Here is a 23,892-nt window from a genome sequence, read left to right on the forward strand (position 1 = left end):
AATGCTCCCCATCTAACCTGACATCTTGAGAGGATTTGCAGAGAAAAATGGGAGGAACTCCCCAAATACAGGTGTGCCAAGCTTGTTGCGTCATACCCAAGAAGACTTGAGGCTGTAATCGCTGCAAAAGGAGCTTCAAAAAAGTACTGAGTAAAGTGTCTGAAAACTTATGTAAATGTAATATTTCATGTTTTTCATTTTTAATACATACGTACAATTTTTGTCATTATGAGGTAGTGTGATTATTGATGAGTAAAAAAAAACGATTTAATACATTTTAGAATAAGGCTGTAACATAAAAAAATTAGAAAAATGTAAAGGGGTCCGAATACTTTACGAATGCACTGCGTACAGACAGTGCACACAAATACAGAGTGGTGTAGTGGCGGGTACGCTGTATACCCACCTTTTTTCAGCTGGCATTGCATGTGCTTACTTCTTAATCCATACTGATGAATATCAAAGTACTGTAGTGGAGGTAGTCGTACCCTTGACTATTTCCACATTTTGTTGTGTTACAGCCTGATAATGCCAAATAATTGCCAAATAATGGAAAATGAAATACAGAAATATCTAATTTACATAAGTTTTCACTCCCCTGAGTCAATATGTTTTAAAAGCACATTTGGCAGTGATTACAGCTGTGAGTCTTTCTGGGTAAGTCTCAGAGTTTTTCACACCTGGAGTGTGCAATATTTGCCCATTTTCAAAAAGATCTGTCAAATTGATTATTGATCATTGCTAGAGAACCATTTTCAGATCTTGCCATAGATTTCAAGTAGATTTAAGTCATAACTGTAATTTAGCCAATCAGGAACATTCACTCTCTTAGTAAGCAACTCCAATGTAGATTTGGCCATGTGTTTTAGGTTATTGTCCTGCTGAAAGGTAAATTCATCTCCCAGTGTCTGGTGTAAAGCAGACTGAACCATGTTTTCCCCTAGAGTTTTGCCTGTACTTAGCTCCATTCCGTACATTTTTTATCTTGAAAAACTGCCCAGATTACAAGCATTTCCATAACATGATGGAGCCAACACTATGGTTGAAAATATGGAGAGCGGTGAGCAATGTGTTGGATTGGATTAGCCCCAAACATAACACTTTGTATTCCGGACAAAAAGTTGATTGCTTTGCCACATTCTTTGCAGTTTTACTTTAGTGCCTTGTTGCAAACAGGATGCATGTTTTGGAATATTTTTATTCTGTGTGGGCTTCCTTCTTTTCACTATGTCAATTAGGTTAGTATTGTAGAGTAACTACAATGTTGTTGATCCATCCTCAGTTTTCTCCCATCACAGCCATTAAACTCTGTAACTGTTTTAAGTTACCATTGGCCTCATGGTGAAACCCCTCAGCGGTTTCCTTCCTCTCCAGCAACTGAATTAGGTAGGACACCTGTATCTTTTTAGTAACTGGATGTATTGGTACACCATCCAATGTGTAATTAATAACTTCCCCATACTCAAAGGATATTCAATGCCGTAAATATTTAAAAAAATATCCATCTACCAAAGGTGTCCTTCTTTGCAAGCCATTGGAAAACCTCCATGGTCTTTGTGGTTGAAATTCACTGCTCGACTGAGGGACCTTACAGATAATTGTATGTGTTGGGTACTGCCTGCAGCACACCACCCTGCATCCCACTGTTGGCTTGCCTTTGAAGCTAAGCAGGTTTGACCCTGGTTGGTCGTTGGATGGGAGAACATATGCTGCTGGAAGTGGTGTTGATGGTCCAGTAGGAGGGACTCTTTCCTCTGACAAAAAAACAACAACATCCCAATGCCCCAGGACAGTGATTGGGGACATTGCCCTGTGTAAAGGTGCTGGGCTTTCGATTGGATGTTAAATGGGTGTCCTAATTCTTTGTGTTCATTAACGATCCCAAGACAATTATCATAATAGTAGGGGTGTTGGCTAAATTCCCAATCTGACCCTCATACCATCATGGCAAACTAATCATCCCCAGCTTCTAATTGGCTCCTCTCCCCTGTCACTATTCCCCAGGTTGTTACTGTAAATGAAAATGTGTTCTTAGTCAGCATACCTGGTAAAATGAGGGTGTGAATACTTTCTGATCAATTAATATGGCTGACGGACCAGATCTGAGGAAGTGTTTCCCTCAACATATTTCCCTCAACATTTCTATGGATGGATTTTGGCTTGGCATGCCTCATAATATGAAGCAAAACGTCCACGTTTCAAACAATGAAGGAAAAGGAAAATATAAATGCTGATAGGCCTAACCATATTCTGGTAGATGGAAAGGCTTTCCCCCAAAAACTAAATTTAACCTCAATTCAATGTAACTAGCTACAAAGTAGCCTATGCCTACCTGGCAGAATGATATCTGGATTATTTGCATCAATCCAGTGGCCATTTCTTTTCATGTGCACTACAGAAACACTGATAACAAAACAACAGTGCTAGGTGACTGCATACTTGAATTAAAAGGTAACTACACAAACAAAATGTCTTAGATTCTTCACATTCCTCAAAGTGGTCTCCTGATTTAAGTATTGTTGTGGACGTAGAACATCCAATCCTGTGAATTTCTGACTCAGTAGACAACCTCTTTTATCTTTTAAAATTGTAGGCCTACTAATTTATTAGCCTACTTGCACAGTACAGCTTGGGTCGGGCTGACTGAAATACGAATATGGGATTTATCATTTTACTGTAGGTGATTCAGAGTACATCTCACTGTTTCTCATCGAATTCTACACACAAGGCGTCATTCCTTCGCATGGCGGGCCGTTTGGAATTTTTTTAGCAACATTTTAGTATACCCACTTCTCCAGGCACCGCTACTGTATTATCACTGTTGCTGCTTTGTCTATTTGTTGTACCTGGTTCAAACAGGTCATGTATTTGTTGTACCTGGCCACTTGTAGGGAATATAGTGTTTTTTGGTGTTGTGATGACTAAAAGTTTGCCTTTAGGTTTTACTCTACTGCATGGTGTGTGTTCAAACCTCTTTCAATTCTTTCAGATGCGTGACTTTGTTTCCCTCCAATGATCCCTTTCTTCATAGACAAGTCTAATGCGTTTGTATTTTGCCATGTGTGTTTGTTTTTCTAGTCAAGTAAAAAAAAAAAATGCTTGAGTGAGTAAATACACAGATCACACAATACATTGAGTACATTCAATGTGTGTGTATGTGTGTGTGTGTTTCTTCGGTTTTACTATCCTTGTGGGGTGCAGAAGTACTCACAAGGATAGTAAAACAGGGACATTTCGGACAAGTGGGAACATTTCACAAGTCCCCACAAGGAAAAAGGCTATTTTAGGCTTAGGGGTTAGGTTTAGGGTTAGAATTAGGATTAGGGATTATGTTTAAGGTTAAGAGTTGGGGGGAGGTTCAGAGTTAGGGGTTCAGGTTAGGGTTAGGTTAAGGGTTAGGTTAGCAGTTAGGGGAAAATAGGATTTTGAATTGGAATCAATCGTTTGGTCCCCCACAAGGACAGTAAAACAAACATGTGTGTGTGTGTGTGTTGAGGTGATGATTCTGAAACGCTCACAATTTCAAACAGGCGCTGACAGGAATGGGTTTTCTAAGCAACTCAACAGCATTTAAATGGACGAAAACAAACATTGAGACACACCAGGATATACACACCAGGATACACACACCAGGATACAATTTGCTCCACTCTGTTTGTGTTTTTGTCACGACGATTTATCTTTGTGTTGATGATGTTGAAAAGAATGTATTCATAATTTCCTCAGATGACACCTAACACAATAACCTCCCCCACAGCCTGCTTCTCTCTCTCTCTCTCTCTCTCTCTCTCTCTCTCTCTCTCTCTCTCTCTCTCTCTCTCTCTCTCAGCAGGGTGAGATTAAGAATACACTGCCATTTGCAGCTCTAAAACAGATCAATGGGCAAAGAACCATGGATGTTTAGAAGACAGGCAGGCCCTTATTGACTGACATGAATCACCCTAACAACCCAAGCCTACTTCAATCTCCCTTGTACCAACAGAAAAGGAAGTTGATTTGTTTGGGAAGTTATATAACACTATTGAAGTGTTTTTATTATCTAGCTATGGGTACTCACTTGTAGGCCACATAACTCCCTAGGCCTACTCCATTTTATATTCATATTTACAGATCACATACAAGATTGATATTAAGGCACATGAGCGTTCACATAAACAATTATACACAATGTTATACTTTCAAATGGCTCTACTATATAGTAGAGTATGCTGAGAAACGCCTAGGTTTTTGTAATCTTTCACATACTGTATACTGTACCTTGTGGCCAGAGCCACAATGAAAAACGTACAATTGTAGTGCGGGGGTATAGAATCATAGGATTTCTTAGAATTTCCTCAAAGCCTTCCCATTTTCTCAGTACTGTATTCTCAGTACTATGTTGTCTTTGTCAGCAGGCTGACTTGTTTTGTCTCTCATAGTTTTTCCTCAGTGGCATGGCTGCAGACTTGAGTAAAGTCATGTCACCGTGGTAACATTCTTCTCTCCGATGGCTTTACTTTTTGTAGAGCAAAGACCCCCTGGTGACAGTGACTCTGGACGACTTGAGCACCATCTTTGACATAACCCCGACCGGCATCACCCGCTACCTCAGACTGCTCAAACCCGTGGACAGAGAGAAGCAGATGACCTACACCTTCACGGTAGGCCTCGATCCAACCTCATCCACACATATTACCAAGTAACCTTTGGAACCCTTTGGAGATGGAATTAGCTCTTTTGGATCTCGCAACCAGAGGTCCCAGTGTACACCTGTGTGTGTGTGTGTGTGTGTGTGTGTGTGTGTGTGTGTGTGTGTGTGTGTGTGTGTGTGTGTGTGTGTGTGTGTGTGTGTGTGTGTGTGTGTGTGTGTGTGTGTGTGTGTGTGTGTGTGTGTGTGTGTGTACATGGACTTGTTGCGGTGATAATACACTGTAGTAATGATATGCAGATATTGCCTTTGAAGGGTTTCATCAATAGTATGTTTATTATGCCTCTGTTGAGAGGCTTTGATTGTTGCCCTACTGACATTAGAAAGATCCATACTTATGAAAGGCAGCACGTCATTGAAGTTAAAACTGCTCTCTCGTGTGTCTGATGATGTGTTTCACTCCATCGCCCTCCCCAAGAATCAACGTCCCTCAAAGGAATCTTCCTCCAGTGTAGCCCTTTTTTGCAGTCAATGACCAAAAGCGTCCCGTTTGGCGTCATGGGTGGAATATTATTCATATATTTTTTATAATAATTACAAAATATATATGAACAATGAAAGAAAAGGTGTTTCTCTGTCAAACAGTTTTGTTATTTTTCAGTCTTCTGTGATGTATATAAAGTGTAATATTAGGATGCAAACTCAAAATTGAAAATTGAATACATTTCAACTCTATATCTGACATGGTACAGATGAGTGAGGTGTATGCTTTCTGGTTCAAAGTAGATTTGTTTAAGACCACCAATAATTACTCTGTGTGGCCCTGATTTTAACCTCCCACTTTAGCCTCCCACTTGGTGTTTCCTTTATTTTGGCAGTTACCTGTACATCTGATGTCATTATCAGACCTGGGTTCAAATAGTATGGTTTTCTTTAAAGTACTTAAGTTGCACTTGATTGAGTTTAACTGGCGGTTTAACTGGTGTAAATAGTAACAAATAAAGTATTTTTTTACTGCTCTCTTTTACTGCTCTCTGTTATCCTGTGTATAGATGATGGCATCAGATGGGATACAGGAGAGCACCCGGGTGACCGTCAACATCCTGGTGATTGATGCCAACGACAACACGCCCACCTTTGGCGAAGTCTCTGACACCGTCGAGGTGTTCACTGACATGCAGCCAGGAAAAACAGTACTGCAGGTAATTAGCACATCTGTCTATCTTCCTGTCCCCCTTTCTCTTTGTCTTTCTCTCCTCTTTCGAAACTTTCAGTGTCTCCCTCTCCCTTATTTTTCTCTCTCTTTTGGTGTCTCTCCCTCTCCCTTCCCTCTCTCTCTTCCTCTCTCCGTATCTCTCACTATCTCTCCCCCCTCTCTCTCTTTCTCTCTCGGGCCCAGTTTCCGCAAACAATCCAGTACCTTAGATCAACAGTCCAAGCCCCAGAACAATCCACTCTTTCTTTGATCAGAGCTGATGACTCAAGAACAATCTTGTTTCTTACAACAGTAGTCAAGACTCAAATACTATTAGCTCAATATTGACATGACTCGACGTAATACACTACCATGGGTCAACAGTTAGGACTCCAAATCAATCTCCTATCCTATAACAACAATGGTCACTGTAAATCCCTGACTGAAATAGCTCCAAGGAGAGTCTGTTGTCTAGTTTGTCGTCATATGTCTGAATGGATTGCAGAGTTTATTTACTTTGACTCAGATTCTAGTTTGATTGGTTTGGGGTTAGGTTTGGTGTCTGTGTGTCTGGGCACATGCGTGTGTGTGCATGTGTTTGTGTTTAGAGTCAAATTGTTTCCAGCAGGAAGTCCCCTCGTTGACATATCTGGTTTTAGTTCGTTCAGCAGCAGCTTGCGTTTGTCTCATTAGGTAGGCAGAGCATGATTTCCCATCTTACAGTCTCTCAGCACACAGTCACAAAAAAAATGTCAAACACATAAAAGGTCAGGTTTAATCTGTGTTTAAAATCATCGCCCAACCCAGCTGAAATGAGGCCAGCGGTCAAGTGGCGGCCGGTACAACCGCTAATAAGCTGTTTTTATAATCCATTTATAGGAGAGTCTCCGGGCCTCTAAGGATGAAGGTTTATTTGATGCTGCTCTTTCATATCTTAGACATTACAGCTCTATATGAAAAAAGGGTTCATTAGGCTAGCCTAGCGTGTATTAACATAGAAAGGCCTTGCAAATATAGAGCTAACGTTAAACTAAAGCCTGGCTAAGGGTGCTGTGAGTTGTAAATGGTGGGGTGTCCAAATTAATTAGCTGGAAGGGAAGGGTGGCTGTTTAATTTTTGAGATAACACTGCATGGTTCTAAGGTCTATATCGTTTGTGTGTACAGATTCCATTCGGAAAGTATTCAGACCCCTTCCACATTTTGTTACGTTACAGCCTTATTCTAAAATGGATATAAAACAAAGATTCTCAGAAATCTACACACAACACCCCATAATGAAAGAGTGAAAAAATGATTTTATACTTATTTCCAAAGGCATTGTATTTAAATATATTTACATGTGTATCAACACGCCCACACGATTAGACTGAGCATTTCAATGGCAAAAGGAAGCTCAGGAAAATAAATTAAAAAAATATATTCGTAGTTATTTTCATGAAATAAACACACACAGTAGAAATTGAATGGGGGCTTTAATAGATGAATCATTCTCACTAATACATTCATAAAGGTCACTACATTTACATCAATATTTTAGGAGGGGGGAGAAGTTGCGTACTGTAGCAGTTACAAAAGGTCAGTAGTTTCTGTAAACATTACACACAGCTTACAAGAGCACCGTCTGGTAAATGTCACTCAAATCATATGACTGCCCTTTACACAAAACACAGGTCATGATTTGAAAAGGTAATACAGTTTTACTGAAATAGATGTCTGTGTTTCCTCCACCATTAAAAAGACAGATGGGACCCTCCCACAAATCATTATTGCTCCCCTACCTAGAATAATTTTCAACTCAGTTCAGTAAATTGAATAGTTGGTGGCTTTAAATGTTTTAGGGGCTTCCACACCCTGCCTAAATGCACTGAAACACTGAATTATTCCTCTTTCAAAGCCTCCATCTCTCTCTCTCTCAGCTAAAAGCATTGGATGCTGATGAGGGGTTAAATGGTCTGGTGACCTATGAGATACTTGCCGGAGCACAAGGGGATTTCATCATCAATAACCGCACTGGACAAATCACCATCGCACCCAGGACAGCTCTTAGCATGGGTCATTCTTATGCCCTCACAGTGAAGGCCGCCGACAACGCACCAGATATCCAGAGAAGGTACAGTAATTTAATCAATTCATCTTTTCATCTATTTGTTCATTCAGCCTTTAATTTGCTCAATCACACCTTTAATTTATTAATGTGTTTATTAAAAGGACTGTATCCCTTGGATATCCTCATTAATATCCATGCATGATTTAGGTTATGTTTGAGGTAAAATCTTGATTATGACCTCAGTTTCTTACTCGGTTTTTCATTTTTCATACGTATTCAGTTAAAGTTGCAATATGTCACTTTTTGGGGGATCCAAACAAATTCATATAGAAATCTGATTTTTAGATCTGTCATTCTCATTGAAAGCAAGTCTAAGAAGCGGTAAATCTGTTCTGTGTGTGCTATTTCTATTCTTCCCATTCTTAAGTTTCATGTTTGCATCTTTTACTTGTATTTTTTTACACCAGCTTCAAACAGCTGGAAATAAAATATTTTAGGTTATTAAAAATAGATTTCACAGTGGTTTAGATGGTACAATGATTCTTTACACTATGCATTGCTTGTTTTGTCACATGAACTGAAATTAGCCAAACTATTAGAATTTTAGCAACCAGGAAATGGCTGAGTTATTTCTGCATATTGCACCTTTAATCATGTATTCAATTTCTCCTTAATTCATTCTAGCTTTCATACATGTATTGATCCATCTCATTCCGTCATTGTTCCATTTGATTGTTTATTCATATTGTGCAGTTACTTGTAGGTCTATTAAATTCATGCATATAGAATCATTGTATTCTGTACTGAATGCATGTGCATATTGCTGTATCCGCATACAGCCTCTCACCATCTGAATGGTAAGAGGCTGTATGAAGACAGATTTGCCTGACCATTGAGACAAGCTGTTTACAGTGGCTTGCGAAAGTGTTCACCCCCTTGGCATTTTTCCTATTTTGTTTCCTTACAACCTGGAATTAAAATAGATTTTTGGGGGGTTTGTATCATTTGATTTACACAACATGCCTACCACTTTAAAGATGCTAAATATTTTTTTCATATGAAACAAACAAGAAATAAGACAAAAAACTGAACTTGAGTGTGCATAACTATTCATTCCCCCAAAGTCAATACTTTGTAGAGACACATTTTGCAGCAATTACAGCTGCAATTCTCTTGGGGTATGTCTCTATAATTTTTTTTGTATATATATTTTTTATTTAACCAGGTACGATAGTTGAGAACAAGTTCTCATTTGCAACTGCGACCTGGCCAAGATAAAGCAAAGCAATTAGAAACATACCACAACACAGAGTTACACATGGAATAAACAAAACATACAGTCAATAATACAGTAGAATAATAAGTCTATATACAATGTGAGCAAATGAGGTAAAGGCAAGCTTGGCACATCTATCCACTGGGATTTTATCCCATTCTTCAAGGCAAAACTTATCAAGCTCCTTCAAGTTTGATGGGTTCCGATGGTGTACAGCAATCTTTAAGTCATAACACAGATTCTCAATTGGATTGAGGTCTGGCCTTTGACTAGGCCATTCCAAGACATGTAATTAATTCCCCTTAAACCATTTTAGTGTTGCTTTAGCAGTATGCTTAGGGCCGTTGTCCTGCTGGAAGGTGAACCTCTGTCCGTCTCAAATCTCTGGAAGACTGAAACAGGTTTCCCTCAAGAATTTCCCTATATTTAGTGCCATTGATAATTCCTTAAATTCTGAACAGCAGTCCCTGCCGATGAAAAACATGGTGTTCTCGGGGTGATGAGAGGTGTTGTGTTTGCACTAGACATAGCGTTTTCCTTGATTGCCAAAAAGCTTAGTTTTAGTCTCATCTGAACGGAGTACCTTCTTTCATATGTTTGGACCTTCTTTCATATGTTTGGGGAGTCTCCCTCATGCCTTTATGGAAACACCAAAAGTGTTTGCTTATTTTTTTCTTTAAGCAATGGCTTTTTTTCTGGCCACTCTTCTGTAAAGCCCAGATCTGGAGTGTACAGCTTAAAGTGGTCCGATGGACAGATACTCCAATCTCTGCTATGGAGCTTTGCAGCTCCTTCAAGGTTATCGTTGGTGTCTTTGATGCCTCTCTGGTTAATGCCATCCTTGTCTGGTCCGTGAGTTTTGGTGGGTGGTACCCTCTCTTGGCAGGTTTGTTGTGGTGCCATATTCTGTTCATTATTTAATGGTGCTCCGTGGGATGTTCAAAGTTTCTGATATTGTTTTATAACCCAACCCTGATCTGTACGTCTCCACAACTTTGTCCCTGACCTATTTGGAGAGCTCCTTGGTCTTCATGGTGCCGCTTGCTTGGTGCTACCCCTTGCTTAGTGTTGTTGCAGACTCTGGAGCCTTTGAGAACAAGTGTATATATACTGAGATCATGTGACAGATCGTGTGACAGTTAGATTGCACACAGGTGGACTTTATTTAAATAATTATTTGACTTCTGAAGATAATTGGATGCACCAGATCTTGTTTAGGGGCTTCATAGCAAAGGGGGTGAAATATATATATATATATACACACACAGTGGGGAGAACAAGTATTTGAAACACTGCCGATTTTGCAGGTTTTCCTACTTACAAAGCATGTAGAGGTCAGTAATTTTTATCATAGGTACACTTCAACTGTGAGAGACGGAATCTAAAACAAAAATCCAGAAAATCACAATGTATGATTTTTAAGTAATTAATTTGCAGGTTTGCACACACTGCAGCAGGGATTTTGGCCCACTCCTCCATACAGACCATCTCCAGATCCTTCAGGTTTCGGGGCTGTTGCTGGGCAATACGGACTTTCAGCTCCCTCCAAAGATTTTCTATTGGGTTCAGATCTGGAGACTGGCTAGGCCACTCCAGGACCTTGAGATGCTTCTTACGGAGCCACTCCTTAGTTACCCTGGCTGTGTGTTTCGGGTCATTGTAATGCTGGAAGACCCAGCCACGACTAATCTTCAATGCTCTTACTGAGGGAAGGAGGCTCTTGGCCAAGATCTCGCAATACATGGCCCCATCCATCCTCCCCTCAATACGGTGCAGTCGTCCTGTCCCCTTTGCAGGAAAGCATCCCCAAAGAATGATGTTTCCACCTCCATGCTTCACGGTTGGGATGGTGTTCTTGGGGTTGTACTCATCCTTCTTCTTCCTCCAAACAAGGCGAGTGGAGTTTAGACCAAAAAGCTCTATTTTTGTCTCATCAGACCACATGACCTTCTCCCATTCCTCCTCTGGTTTATCCAGATGGTCATTGGCAAACTTCAGACGGGCCTGGACATGCGCTGGCTTGAGCAGGGGGACCTTGCGTGCGCTGCAGGATTTTAATCCATGACGGCGTAGTGTGTTACTAATGGTTTTCTTTGAGACTGTGGTCCCAGCTCTCTTCAGGTCATTGACCAGGTCCTGCCGTGTAGTTCTGGGCTGATCCCTCACCTTCCTCATGATCATTGATGCCCCACGAGGTGGCATGGAGCCCCAGACCAAGGGTGATTGACCGTCACCTTGAACTTCTTCCATTTTCTAATAATTGCGCCAACAGCTGTTGCCTTCTCACCAAGCTTCTTGCCTATTGTCCTGTAGCCCATCCCAGCCTTGTGCAGGTCTACAATTTTATCCCTGATGTCCTTACACAGCTCTCTGGTCTTGGCCATTGTGGAGAGGTTGGAGTCTGTTTGATTGAGTGTGTGGACAGGTGTCTTTTATACAGGTAACGAGTTCAAACAGGTGCAGTTAATACAGGTAATGAGTGGAGAACAGGAGGGCTTCTTAAAGAAAAACTAACAGGTCTGTGAGAGCCGGAATTCTTACTGGTTGGTAGGTCATCAAATACTTATGTGTATAAAATGCAATAAAATGCAAATTAATTACTTAAAAATCATACAATGTGATTTTCTGGATTTTTGTTTTAGATTGCATCTCTCACAATTGAAGTGTACCTATGATAAAAATTACAGACCTCTACATGCTTTAGGAAAACATGCAAAATCGGCAGTGTGTACAATACTTGTTCTCCACACTGTATATGCACGCACCACTTTTCCATTTTTAAAGTTATTTTTTAAATTTCACTTCACCAATTTAAACTATTTTGTGTATGTCCATCCAAATTAAAAATAAATTTAAATTACAGGTTGTAATGCAACAAAATAGGAAAAACGTCAAGAGGGATGAATACTTTTGCAAGGCACTGTATAATCAAGTATAAGATTATGATTCTTACAGACATTAAAAACACATCTTTGTCTTGAATTTCTGTTCCTTGAGTGGTTTGATGCAGTTCCTGTAATCGTTGCTTCAAATTCCTCTTGGCAAGAAGCAAGTGAGCAGCAAACTATTTTAATAGTCTGTATGAGGCCATAACCATTTTTGTGAGGTGTATGCATAGCCATGTTTGTGAGATGTATACTTAAGGCTACCAAGAATCACTCTGCGTACCGCTGATTTAGCCCACTGCAGTAAAAGGTTAAAGAACTTATGAAAACAAGGGTTGTTCAATGACAGAAATGTATTTGTTTGAAATATATCACCTGATAAAGTCATTTCAGAGAGACATGTAATCATGTTTTGTTGCAAAATGCTACATATGCGCCTCTCTCTCAGAGAAATACGTAAGTAGTACTGCTATATTTTACAGTCAAATGTGACAACTACATTTTTAATAAAGAACTGTACAAATTATACACGTGTGACATCAATATATATATTTATATATATAGTTTTATTAATCAGTGTATTAATATGAGAACTGAATGTAAAATATTTACATTTTAGTCATTTAACAGATGCTCTTATCCAGAGCGACTTACATTTAGTCCATTCATCTTAAGATCGCCAGGTGTGACAACCACATATCACAGTCAAATATACAGGACACGAACATTCCATTCCAGCTAAACAATCAATATATTGCATTTTGCAACAAAACTCATTTTTTAAACCACATCTAAAAAAACAGTAATAATTTACACACACATGAAGGTACCCATAATCAATAATTTCTGTTGAAAAAAACACAAATGTGATAAATTGGTGGATATAACATTTTGGAACGAAACTCTTCACATGCAGACTTCCAGTTGACTTATCCACCTATCTTCTTCGAGCCTCTTTAAGCATGGTGTCCTTGTGGGAGGCCAGGAAACTCATGACAACCTCATGACAACACCCTGATGAACCACCACTGTACTATTACTGTATGTGAATGCAACTGTGCAAAGAATGTTGTTGTATTTGTATATCTATTGTATATTGTAAATATAACCTTTACTTCCCCTCTCATATTGTTCTCCACCCCTACAGGAGTTCTATCACCACTGTGTACATCAAGGTGCTGCCCCCCAACAATCAGAGCCCCCCACGCTTCCCCCTCTTCACCTATGACCTAGAGGTCAGCGAGGCCATGAGGATAGGAGCTATCCTGCTCAACCTACAGGTGAGAGACACAGAACTAGGGCTGTGGCGGTCACAACATTTTGTCAGCATACTCTAAGTAGTCCTTATGTTAGGTCCTGATGTGGCTATGCCAAATGGCTATGAGCTACACTAGTTCATTTAGCAAACAAGATTTGCATGTAATTCAATGGCATTATTTTATAGCATGAAAAATACAATTGAACAAAGCTGAATAGAATATTAATATTTTCTCAATTATTTGAGGGAGTGGGCACATACGGCTGTTCTGTGTTGAGCGGTTAAAACCTCTTACAGCTACCCCCCCCCCCCCCCCCTTCTTTCAATTTCCGCCTGAAGACATACCCAAATGTAACTGCCTCTAGCTCAGGCCCAGAAGCAAGGATATGCATATTCTTGGTACCATTTGAAAGAAAACACTCTGAAGTTTGTGTAAATGTGAATTGAATGTAGGAAAATATAACACAATAGATCTGGTTTAGATAATACAATGAAAAAAACATATGTTTTTTCTTTTTAATTGTTGTATCATCATCTTTAAAATGAACAAGATAAAACAAACATTCAGATATGAATATGGGGACAATTTCAGTGAAAAACATAAGAGGGCAACAGTACTTGTGCAAAGTTTCAGAATGATAACTTCCAAAATGAGTGTGCTACATGACATTTTATCATGAAGTCACCCAGGTGTCCCACACAAGTAGCCCAAATGTACCCAAGTGGCCAAATTGGTGAAGGTATACATTTTGAAACGAATAACTATATACAAAATACCAAAATTGTATTCTAACATACCCCCCCAAAAAAACATTGGGGAAAAAATGGGGGGGGGAAATGGGGAAAAGATTATTGAAAAAAATATATACATTTACAAAATAACATGGGTAACTATTTACACACTTTCAATATTTGGAAGACCCTCAGTCCTCAATCAAATCTATTTACATAGCCCTTTGAACATCAGCTAATATCTCAAAGTGCTGTACAGAAACCCAGCCTAAAACAGCAAGCAATGCAGGTGTAGAAGCTCGGTGGCTAGGAAAAACTCCATAGAAAGGACAAAACCTAGGAAGAAACCTAGAGAGGAAGCAGGCTATGAGGGGTGGCCAGTCCTCTTCTGGCTGTGCCGGGTGGAGATTATAACAGAACAGATTTTCAAACGTTCATAGATGACCAGCAGGGTCAGACACTAATAATCACAGTGGCCCGGGAGGTGTGGAGCCAGAGACACCAGGGGTCCTGCTGGATGAACCAGCTTCAGAGGGGGATGGACACGTTGGCACTGGGGGCTCCCAGTCAGAGTCAGTGTCACTGTGAAAGAAAATGTTCAGTTAGAATAGTTTCACATATGAGCCCTGTATCAACAGGTATAATAAACAGATATATAGAGTACAGGGAACATAAAGTGCTGTTCCATTTCACTTTGGCCATTGTTGTGGGCCTGCCTCAAATAGGCTATTTCATGTGGGGGTGGGGTGGAGCGGCAGACACACGCACCTCGACCATGCTCCCTATAATCCATAATATGTAGACTGAGTAGAGGAAGCATGTTCGCTGTGTTGAGATGTGTGGGTTTGCTGTTACATTCTACTCCATTCCATTTTTATATATACAGTATATATATACACACAAACATAGGCTATAGGCGATTCACATACATAAAAACATACCCCCACCCACAATGTATAGCCAATGTGTACTTTACACATTTCATTACATTTTTATATATTGTAAAAACAATCACTAATAATATTTTATATTATTAATTTCAAACAACGGCATTAGCATGAGAAGAACTTACCAGTCCAAAACAATGTCTTCTCCGTTCAAAAAACATGCTTCCATTTGAGTAATAGCTATGGTCGCTAACTGAGTCCTCTTCCAAAAGCATATCTTTCTCACTTTCACGATCAATTTCCTCTATAATTTTGTCTACATTCGTATATCTAGTCTTAGATTTAGCTTTCCCTGACTTATTCGCCATGATGTTCGATATATAAACAGCTGAAGATGCGCGTTACCGAAATAGTGCTGTGCGTAACAAGCTTGGCTCCTTCCAGTATGAATCTTCAATGGCGATAGACCGTCTTTTTGGTCTTCCAACACAGAACCATTACATATTGCCGTTTACCTCTGCTCATTGGCTATCTACCCAGCTAGATTTCAAGATGATCAGTGGTCATTGGGTTAAAATACAGTCAATCAACGAAACAGCGGTCATATAATTGGTGCACAATGAGGTCATTACTTGTTGTCTTCCAATCAGTTTCTTTCGGTCAATACGTCCCGAGAAATGACCCATCAAGTTTGGTTGTGTTACAAACGAACAGTTGATTGCAATGAAACCAAACATGACTGGATAAAGTCACGTTTAGTCTGTGTATTTACGTCGAATGTTTAGTCGAAAATTGAATGACATGGAATTCAACGAGATAAGCGTTCACAAAATGTTTCGTGTTAGGCTATAAAATGGATTTAACCGAACAAAAGACCATTCATTGTGTAACAATGAGCCTTGGGATTGCAAACAGAGCAAGATCTTCAAAGGTAAACTATTTATTTTATTGCAATTTGTGATTTTGTTACGCCTGTGCTGGTTGAAATAGTATTTTGGTATGGGGCTCTGTGCTCAGATAATCGCATTGTCTTCTTTCGCAGTAAATTCTTTTTTAAATCTGACTACGCAGTTGGATTAGCAAGATTCTAGGCTTTTGAACCATGTGAGACACTTGTATTTTCAGGAATGTTTAATATGACTATTTATGTGGCGATCACCGTATGTTGTCGAATTTAAACCCGCTACCGGGATCCGTAGCGCAGAGAAGTTAATTAACAAAGAAATAGGTACTCCTTTATGCTTCATTTTGTAACGTCTACGCTGGGAGTTGGGAAGCAAGTACAGGGAGTGAATATTTAATAAATAAAGGAACATGGAACAATACAAGGAACATGAGTAGTGTACAGACATAAAACACAAACAGTCAATAACACCTAGGGAAAGAACCAAAGGGAGTGACAGATGTAGGGAAGGTAATCAGGAAGGTGATGGAGTCCAGGTGAGTCTGATGAGGCACTGGTGCGCGTAACGATGGTGACAGGTGTGCGCAGAACCATTGCCCTCGAGTGCCGAAGAGGGAGTATACGTGACAGTACCCCCTCCCTGACGCTGGCCAGAGTGATGGTCCCGCGGACCAGGAGCGGGCCGATCGCTTCTGCTGAGGTGCAGGAACCTGTCGAACCGGCTGAGGCATGGGAGCCTGACGAACCGGCTGAGGCATGGGAGCCTGACGAGCCGGCTGAGGCAAGGGAGCTTTCCGATCCAACCGAGTCTTGTAAACTTTAGTTGTTCTACAAACGTTGGGCTATATGTTTTGATTTTTAATATATTGTAAGGCTGCATGATGAGACTCTAATGATAGTTTTGAAAAAAGTTGGTTCAGGTTACCGTGGACCACAATCCTCACACCCACCAGTGGGGGAGAGGTTTGGAGGTGGGGGGTTTTATGACACCTTTTTATGACACCTTCGGCCATTGTAAATCTTAAGGCATTAGACAAAATCCCTTTGTCCTCTCAGTGTGGACAGTAACATGCTATAAATGGACTTTGGGACAATATGTTTCGTCAGACAAAATGGTGGTAATGACGATAGATAGATTATGAAAATTAATGTCGTTTTTGTTATGTTATTAAAAGTTAAGTGATGATGTTATAATGAAAACATTGTAATTTGAAGAGTTTTCATAATATGTACGTGATGTTTGCATACTGTACGTTGTGTGGAAAATGTCCAGATCAAAGAGAATGTTTTTGGTGAGATGCGAAGTTAGTTGTCTAAATTGGATCTGAGTAAAATCTGAGTAAAATTCAGACCTTGCCTCATGCCCAGAGAACGTATTTAATTGACATATATTTACATATCAGACTAGGTGACCACACGCTGCAGCCAAGGTCTGAGTTAGTCACAACGCCTAAACGCAACACGAGGTTGAAGTAGACAAAGGAACCTTTTAACAATCTATGCTACAGATGAGTAGCTGTGTCTAAGAGGGTGATTTCAAGCAGGACCACCCGGTTACCACTCTCCAAGGACTTGTGTGTCTACACAGGTTTCATTCCTACGCTAGAGCCCTAAGCTACATGGCTGACCGTACTCAGTAGACCCCCTTTCAGAACAAGGGTGAGGAAACAGACCACTAAGAGAAAGGACACTGACATTGTGTGGACCAGAGAGTTACACCCGGTAACCAAAGACACCAAAGAAGTGCCGTCATCAGAGGAGAAGGCGGACCCAGTCCACGAAGAGACACCCCATCATAGACCTTCGACAAGTAATTAAATCATTATATTCTGACCCATAAGAACGGCAGTCCGGGGTAAGGTGTTAAGGCTAAACTAATTATAGTTTACAAATGTATCCAAGTGTGCTTTTCTCTCGTGCACTCTGTCTTTCTCTCTACTTTTTAAATCCCCATTTTGTGTAACACGCGTCACATTGTGTTGGCCCGCTAGGGACCTGTTATATTGTACTAACTTCTAATCAATAGCCTAGACTGTGTGTTTGTGTATGTGTATCTTATATTATCATTTTAGCTTGTTCGTAAATAAATAATCAACTCAAGTGGTGTGGTACGGACTCATTTAGTGGGACTCGGGTTTGTGCAGATTCCCAGATTATGCGACATTCTGGATGAGACTGTAGAGGAAATGGATTAATTAGGAACTGTTGTAAAATCAATATTCTGATATTCTTTGAGTTAATTTGGGAAATGGAAACTCAATAAAAACTAATTTTCCCATGGTTCCACCGGGTTACTGAGTTAATAATTACCTGATTAATTTAATCATTTAAATATGAACAGTTAATCATTTGATGAAAAGCAGTCGTCACATTAATCAATACAACGTCATGAGCTCTGCTTAGTTTTTTGCGCAGGCTTGTATACCCTCCAATAGTCTCTCATTCGCAATTTGACAAGCACTTGATAATGCCTCAAATTTCACAACGGCATCCCCATTGTGGCCGAAATGCACCATGAAAGAATCCATACCATTTCAGTCCTGGAGTGCTGAGTTGTGTCATTCTCCCTGAGTGTGCTGTACAATCCGAAGCGACTTTACCTCACATGGCTCTCCGTCAGGTGATCGGGTCTTTCTCACAGGCTACAAGTGAATACAGACACATCGGGGACGCAACTGCGTGTGTCCTTATCCAATTCCGAGGTGCATATTGAAGATATTGGAAGAACTGTCCACATTTACTTTTCGTCAGCTAACAAGATGAGTAGGCCTAACAAACAGCCAAAGCACTAGCCTATGTCAATCTACTATCCCCCATAATACATGTCAACCTATTCTATTCTGTGCGAGAAATAAATATTCAAAACATAGTCTGGGACAGTTGTGGGATGCAATAGATCCCAAATTAATACAACCACCAGCATACAAAAAAAGTTTTTATGCAATGTGGCTGATGCAACAGATCAGAACGTATAGCTTACATTTTTGTTAAACTATTAGGCTATTTCTTCACATTATAAGCGCAGCGATGCACACATGGTAGTAGGCTATACACGTGAATGTTCCATTAGCGGGAAACAAAAGTGACGACAAATGCATTATGCATGTAATGCTTTCATTTTAAAGGTGCATTTTTATGGGGGAAATTATCTTCCTCAAACTTGAAACTGTTCTTGATTTAATAATGTCTTCACATATACTAAATGATATATGTGTGACATTTGTTTTGATTTAGAATGGACAAGTATCATGCACCTGTATCGAAAAAGGGGCAGCGGGAAAAAATACATGTCATCTATGCACTTAAATAGCGAATGGAGGACGCTTTTCCCAGTGGTTTATTTTCATGCCAGCCAGGTAGGCTAAACGACTGTTGTAAATATAAGCAATGCGCTTAATAGTAGGAAAGTTGAGAAATAAATATAGTAGGACTAGCCTATAGAAAGATGATGGGCTCCTCATCTTTTATTAGCGGTCATCACTCTGTTTTCTCCCACAATTGCATAGCCTATAGAAATGCTCATGGATTCTCATGAAGTGCTTGATTAGATTTTCGAAAACATTTTCTTTGATGTCAGAGTGATTAGAGGGACAATAGAGTGCTAAGTACCAGGCAGTTAGCAAGTTTGGTAGGCTACTATTGACCATCAGCAGCATCAGAGCTTGGATAAACCTAATTACCGTCACTTAACAATCATGTGGAATTTGACTGGTTTCATGACTTGTGACGGTAATACGTTCACCACAACAGCCCTACACACAACAGGGGTCAAAGGTCACACAACTAGATCGCTGGAGGTCAGGAGAGGGCAGTGCGATTACTCAAGCAAAGATCATGGAAGTGTTTGGGTCATGAGTTTAGCAAACAACAATTACTAAACCAGTATGGATTATCAGATTTGATTTAATAGATTTTAAGCATTGATGTGTTCAAATGAGATGTAAATCAGAGTAAGTAAACGATTGATTTCTATCCTTTGTTCTTGTTGTTTTTCATAGGCTACAGACAGAGAGAATGACTCAATCACGTACCAGATTTTGAGTGGGGATATTCAGCAAGTCTTCAACCTCTCTAAAACGTAAGATGGATGGATGATAATGAGAAATATGAAAGTGGTTAGTATGAGTAATGACTGTGCATTTTTTTTTAAACCTTTCTAGGGTAGGGGGCAGTATTTTGAAGTTTGGATGACAAACATGCCCAAAGTAAACTGCCTGTTATTTAGGCCCAGAAGCTAGGATATGCATATGCATGGTAGTATTGGATAGAAAACACTCTGAAGTTTCTAAAACTCTTCAACTAATGTCTGTGAGTATAACAGAACTGATATGGCAGGTGAAAACCCGTGGAAAATCCATCCAGGTTGTGGGATTTTTTTGATGTGAGTTGTTTTCCATTGAAAGCCTATTGACTATTTTATGGGTTAGGGCCCAGACTGCAGTTCCTATGGCTTCCACTAGATGTCAACAGTCTTTAGACATGTTTTCAGGCTTGTATTTTGAAAAACGACGAGTAAAAATACCTTTTGGTCAGAGGACAGGGGAAGAATGCAGAGCTGCGTTGTGTGCATGACCGATAGCGCGCCATTTGTTGTTTTTCTTTTCTATTGAAGACGCTATTGTCCGGTTGAAATATTATTGATTATTTAGACAATAGACAACCTGAAGGAGTAATTATAAACATCGTTTGACATGTTTCGACAAACTTTACTGGTACTATTAGAATGTATTCGTCTGCATGTTTTGACCGCCCTGGAGCCAGTGGATTACTAAACAAAATGCGCCAACAAAACTGAGTTTTTGGGACATAATGAGGGACTTTATCGAACAAAACAAACATTTATTGTGTAACAGGAAGACTTGTTATTGCAACCATATGAAGATCATCAAAGGTAAGTGATTCATTTTATCGTTATTTCTGACTTTTGTAACTCCTCTACTTGGCTGGAAAATGTTTGCATGCTTTTGTAAGCGGGGCGCTTTCCTCAGATAATCACATGGTATGCTTTCGCCGTAAAGCCTTTTTGAAATCTGACACAGCGGCTGGATTAACAAGAAGTTACTCTTTAAATATATAGATATCATAACTGTCACTAATTAATCAATTCCTCATATCAGTCTCATTCTGAACGTTGTAAATCTGCACAAACCCAGGTCTCACTGATTTCGTACCAATCAAATTGATTAGATTATTTATTTACTAACACTAAATGATAACATAGGATATACACACACACTGTATAAGTTATTGATTGGAAGCTTAATACGATGACAACAAATCCCTAGTGGACTAACACAGTATGACACTTGTTACCCAAGATGGAGATTTAAAAAGAGAGAGCGAAAGAGAAGCAACACTTCTCACAATAAACCTAATAGCATTCGCAATAACCCTAATAGCACTCGCAATAACCCTAATACATTGCCCCGAACCGCCGCCATTATGGGTAAGAAGTAATGCATGTATTTAAGTGTTGAATGTCTTCATCGGGTATCTCTGTTGGGCCCAGGCCTTCGTGGGCAGGGTTCCGCTTGGTGAGGAGGGTCCGATTGGGCTTTCTTATTTCGGATTGGCCTTCTCCTTTGTTCTCTGGTGTAAGTCTCTGATTTTCCGCAATGTCCTTCTTAGTTGTCTGTTTACTTGCACTCGTTCTGGAAGAGTGGTCTCCTGAGGACTGCTAATCAGCTGTGTTGATGATCCCAGAGTGGTGATGAAAGCAGTGTAGGACACGATGATTTGAAGAGAATAACCGGATCGTTCTACTTACATTCACGTTCTTAGATACAGTACTTAGAACAGCTACTCAACTATAGCATTGATTGTTAAGAGGTTATTTGATCTTTTTCAACCTCGTGTTGCGTTCGGGGTCGTCACTATCGTAGACCTCGCTGCAGCTGTGATCCGTTTTAGTCTGATATGTTAATTCTTAACTCACACTTTTTATATCCATGGGTAAAACGGGGTGCTTTTGTCATTCTCACACGCTTCTCACACGATCTCTGGGCTCCCTGGGGCGTGGCTAGTTACGAGGCAAGGTATCAGAATTACTATGATCTTGTTAGAGAACTAAAGTCACAATTTTTTTTCTTTATCCTTGATATTTTCTGCACAACGTAAAGATTGTAAACCTGATATGCACATTGTAAAAGCTATTCAAGTTATAGTGTTTTCGTTATAACGACTTTATAGCAATTTTAACGACATCACAAAATATATATTCATTTTCCATATTCCATCTCTCATCATTCCCAACATTCTGATGTTGAAATATATTTTCTCAGGGTCCATTGTTTGATGTTGAAGTTTTGGGTGGCAACCTCTTCTCTAACGAGACATTCCAAACTAGAGGCCTAAAGGAATCGTCTACTGCCTACAATTTACTATCGACGTGAGGTGTCATAAAACCCCCACATCCATCCCTCCACCTCTGCGGGTGAGAGGGCTCTATTGAACGCTGATTCACTGTAACCTGATCCTTGGATCCTCACAGGAGAGTCATGACAGTGGTTCTCAACTGGTTTTGCCTGGGGACCCAAAATTGACAATGACAATTGAGTCACGACCCAATATTATGGACTGTTGTTGATTACATTTTATAATGTTGTATTGCAGCTGCCTTCTTGGGCAGGTTTCACTTGCAAAATAGACTCTCAATTATGGTAATAAAGAAAATCATTACACATCCAAATTAACTGAGAAAACATTTATTTTCAATTCAAGAGAATAAAACATTTAATTAGGCAACCAGTTCAGGAGTGGGGTGTAATAAATTATCAGACTCAAAACATGACATCAAAACCAGTCCAATAACGTTAATGAACAGTAACACATACCAGTCCAATAATGTCAATGAACAGTAACACATACCAGTATTTAAAATAGAAAAAAACAACAATCATAGGGAATTATTAATCATCAATTATCATGCCAATAGTTTCACCACCCTGAGAAGATCTTACCCGTAATACATCATGGATGGATGCTTCTCCCCGTCACGGCTGCCATGGTTGCCCTTAGTTTGAAAATGTAATCCGGAGACAGGTGTTTTCTCCATCTCCTTAGCTATCATACACTAATTCCACTCATTTCAAAACTGGTCCTCCAGAACGTGGATCAACACTTACACAGTTCTAATACGCGATGTAATACATTTTAAAAATGTGTTACACAGTTTTGCCCCGCACATTGTATCGGTACCCCCCTGTATATAGTCTCATTATTGATATTTCAATGCTGCTCTTTAAATCATTTTTACTTTTATCTCTTATTATTATCTGTATTTTTTTTAAACTATTGTTGGTTAGGGGCTCGTAAGTAAGCATTTCACTGTATTCATCACAAGTGACTAATAAAATTTGATTAGATTTTTGGTTTGACATACTGACCAGCTCAAATAGACAGAAGCGTGCTGGCAGACCAATCTGAACTCATCTCTCGACATGTCCAGCCCAGTCATTATCTCAGCCAATCATGGCTAGCGGGAAGGTTGCTGACTTTTTCTGTGGCTAAACCAACAAGGCTTGTAATTCAACTATTTTATTCGTATTTACAGATGGCATACAAGTTTGTTATTAAGGCACATGGAAGTTCACATGCTCCAGAAGGCATTTCTGCAATAAAAATGCATTTTGATTTAAAAAAAGTTTACATTCAAATGTCTCTACTGTGAAGTAGTGAACCGCGACATACGCCTAGTTTCCTGAAACGGGTCACATTTCTGCGCAGGAATGTGCACAGTTTAGAGGGAACATTGGTCTTAAGTACACCAGCTGATCCACCTCATTGTCCTAAGCAGATTTGTTTTTACTATTGCTGTTCAATCCTGCTGTAATAAATGATGGCCAGTTCAGTTTACTGCTCTCTCTCTCTCGCTGTCTCTCTCCTCTTCACAGCGCTGCCTGCAAACAGTAAACTGCAACAAAACTCTGTAAATTAAGGATTCCGCCTCCTTATGATAGAAATGAGTCACCAAGGACTCTTGTAATTTTAAAGAGGATTTATTTTGTATGTTCCTTTCTGTAAATCCAAAACAGGTTAGGTGTTGGTTTTGTACACTATTGTGTTTTTTACCTTTGGCATT

The 23,892-nt window shown here is 39.7% G+C and overlaps 1 protein-coding gene across 2 annotated transcripts in view; it reads left to right on the forward strand.

The window, feature by feature from the left end:
* LOC139570882 (protocadherin-15-like) overlaps positions 1–23,892 on the forward strand; it is a 276,263-nt gene that overhangs the window by 114,464 nt on the left and 137,907 nt on the right. For both annotated transcript variants that reach the window (XM_071393180.1, XM_071393179.1), the window contains 5 exons: positions 4,506–4,640; positions 5,680–5,829; positions 7,740–7,933; positions 13,179–13,311; positions 19,811–19,890. In XM_071393180.1, coding sequence (XP_071249281.1) covers positions 4,506–4,640; positions 5,680–5,829; positions 7,740–7,933; positions 13,179–13,311; positions 19,811–19,890 — 692 coding nt within the window. The remainder of the gene's footprint in view (positions 1–4,505; positions 4,641–5,679; positions 5,830–7,739; positions 7,934–13,178; positions 13,312–19,810; positions 19,891–23,892) is intronic.

Source organism: Salvelinus alpinus, chromosome 3, assembly GCF_045679555.1.
Source record: "Salvelinus alpinus chromosome 3, SLU_Salpinus.1, whole genome shotgun sequence".
Classification (NCBI taxonomy): Eukaryota; Metazoa; Chordata; class Actinopteri; order Salmoniformes; family Salmonidae; genus Salvelinus; species Salvelinus alpinus.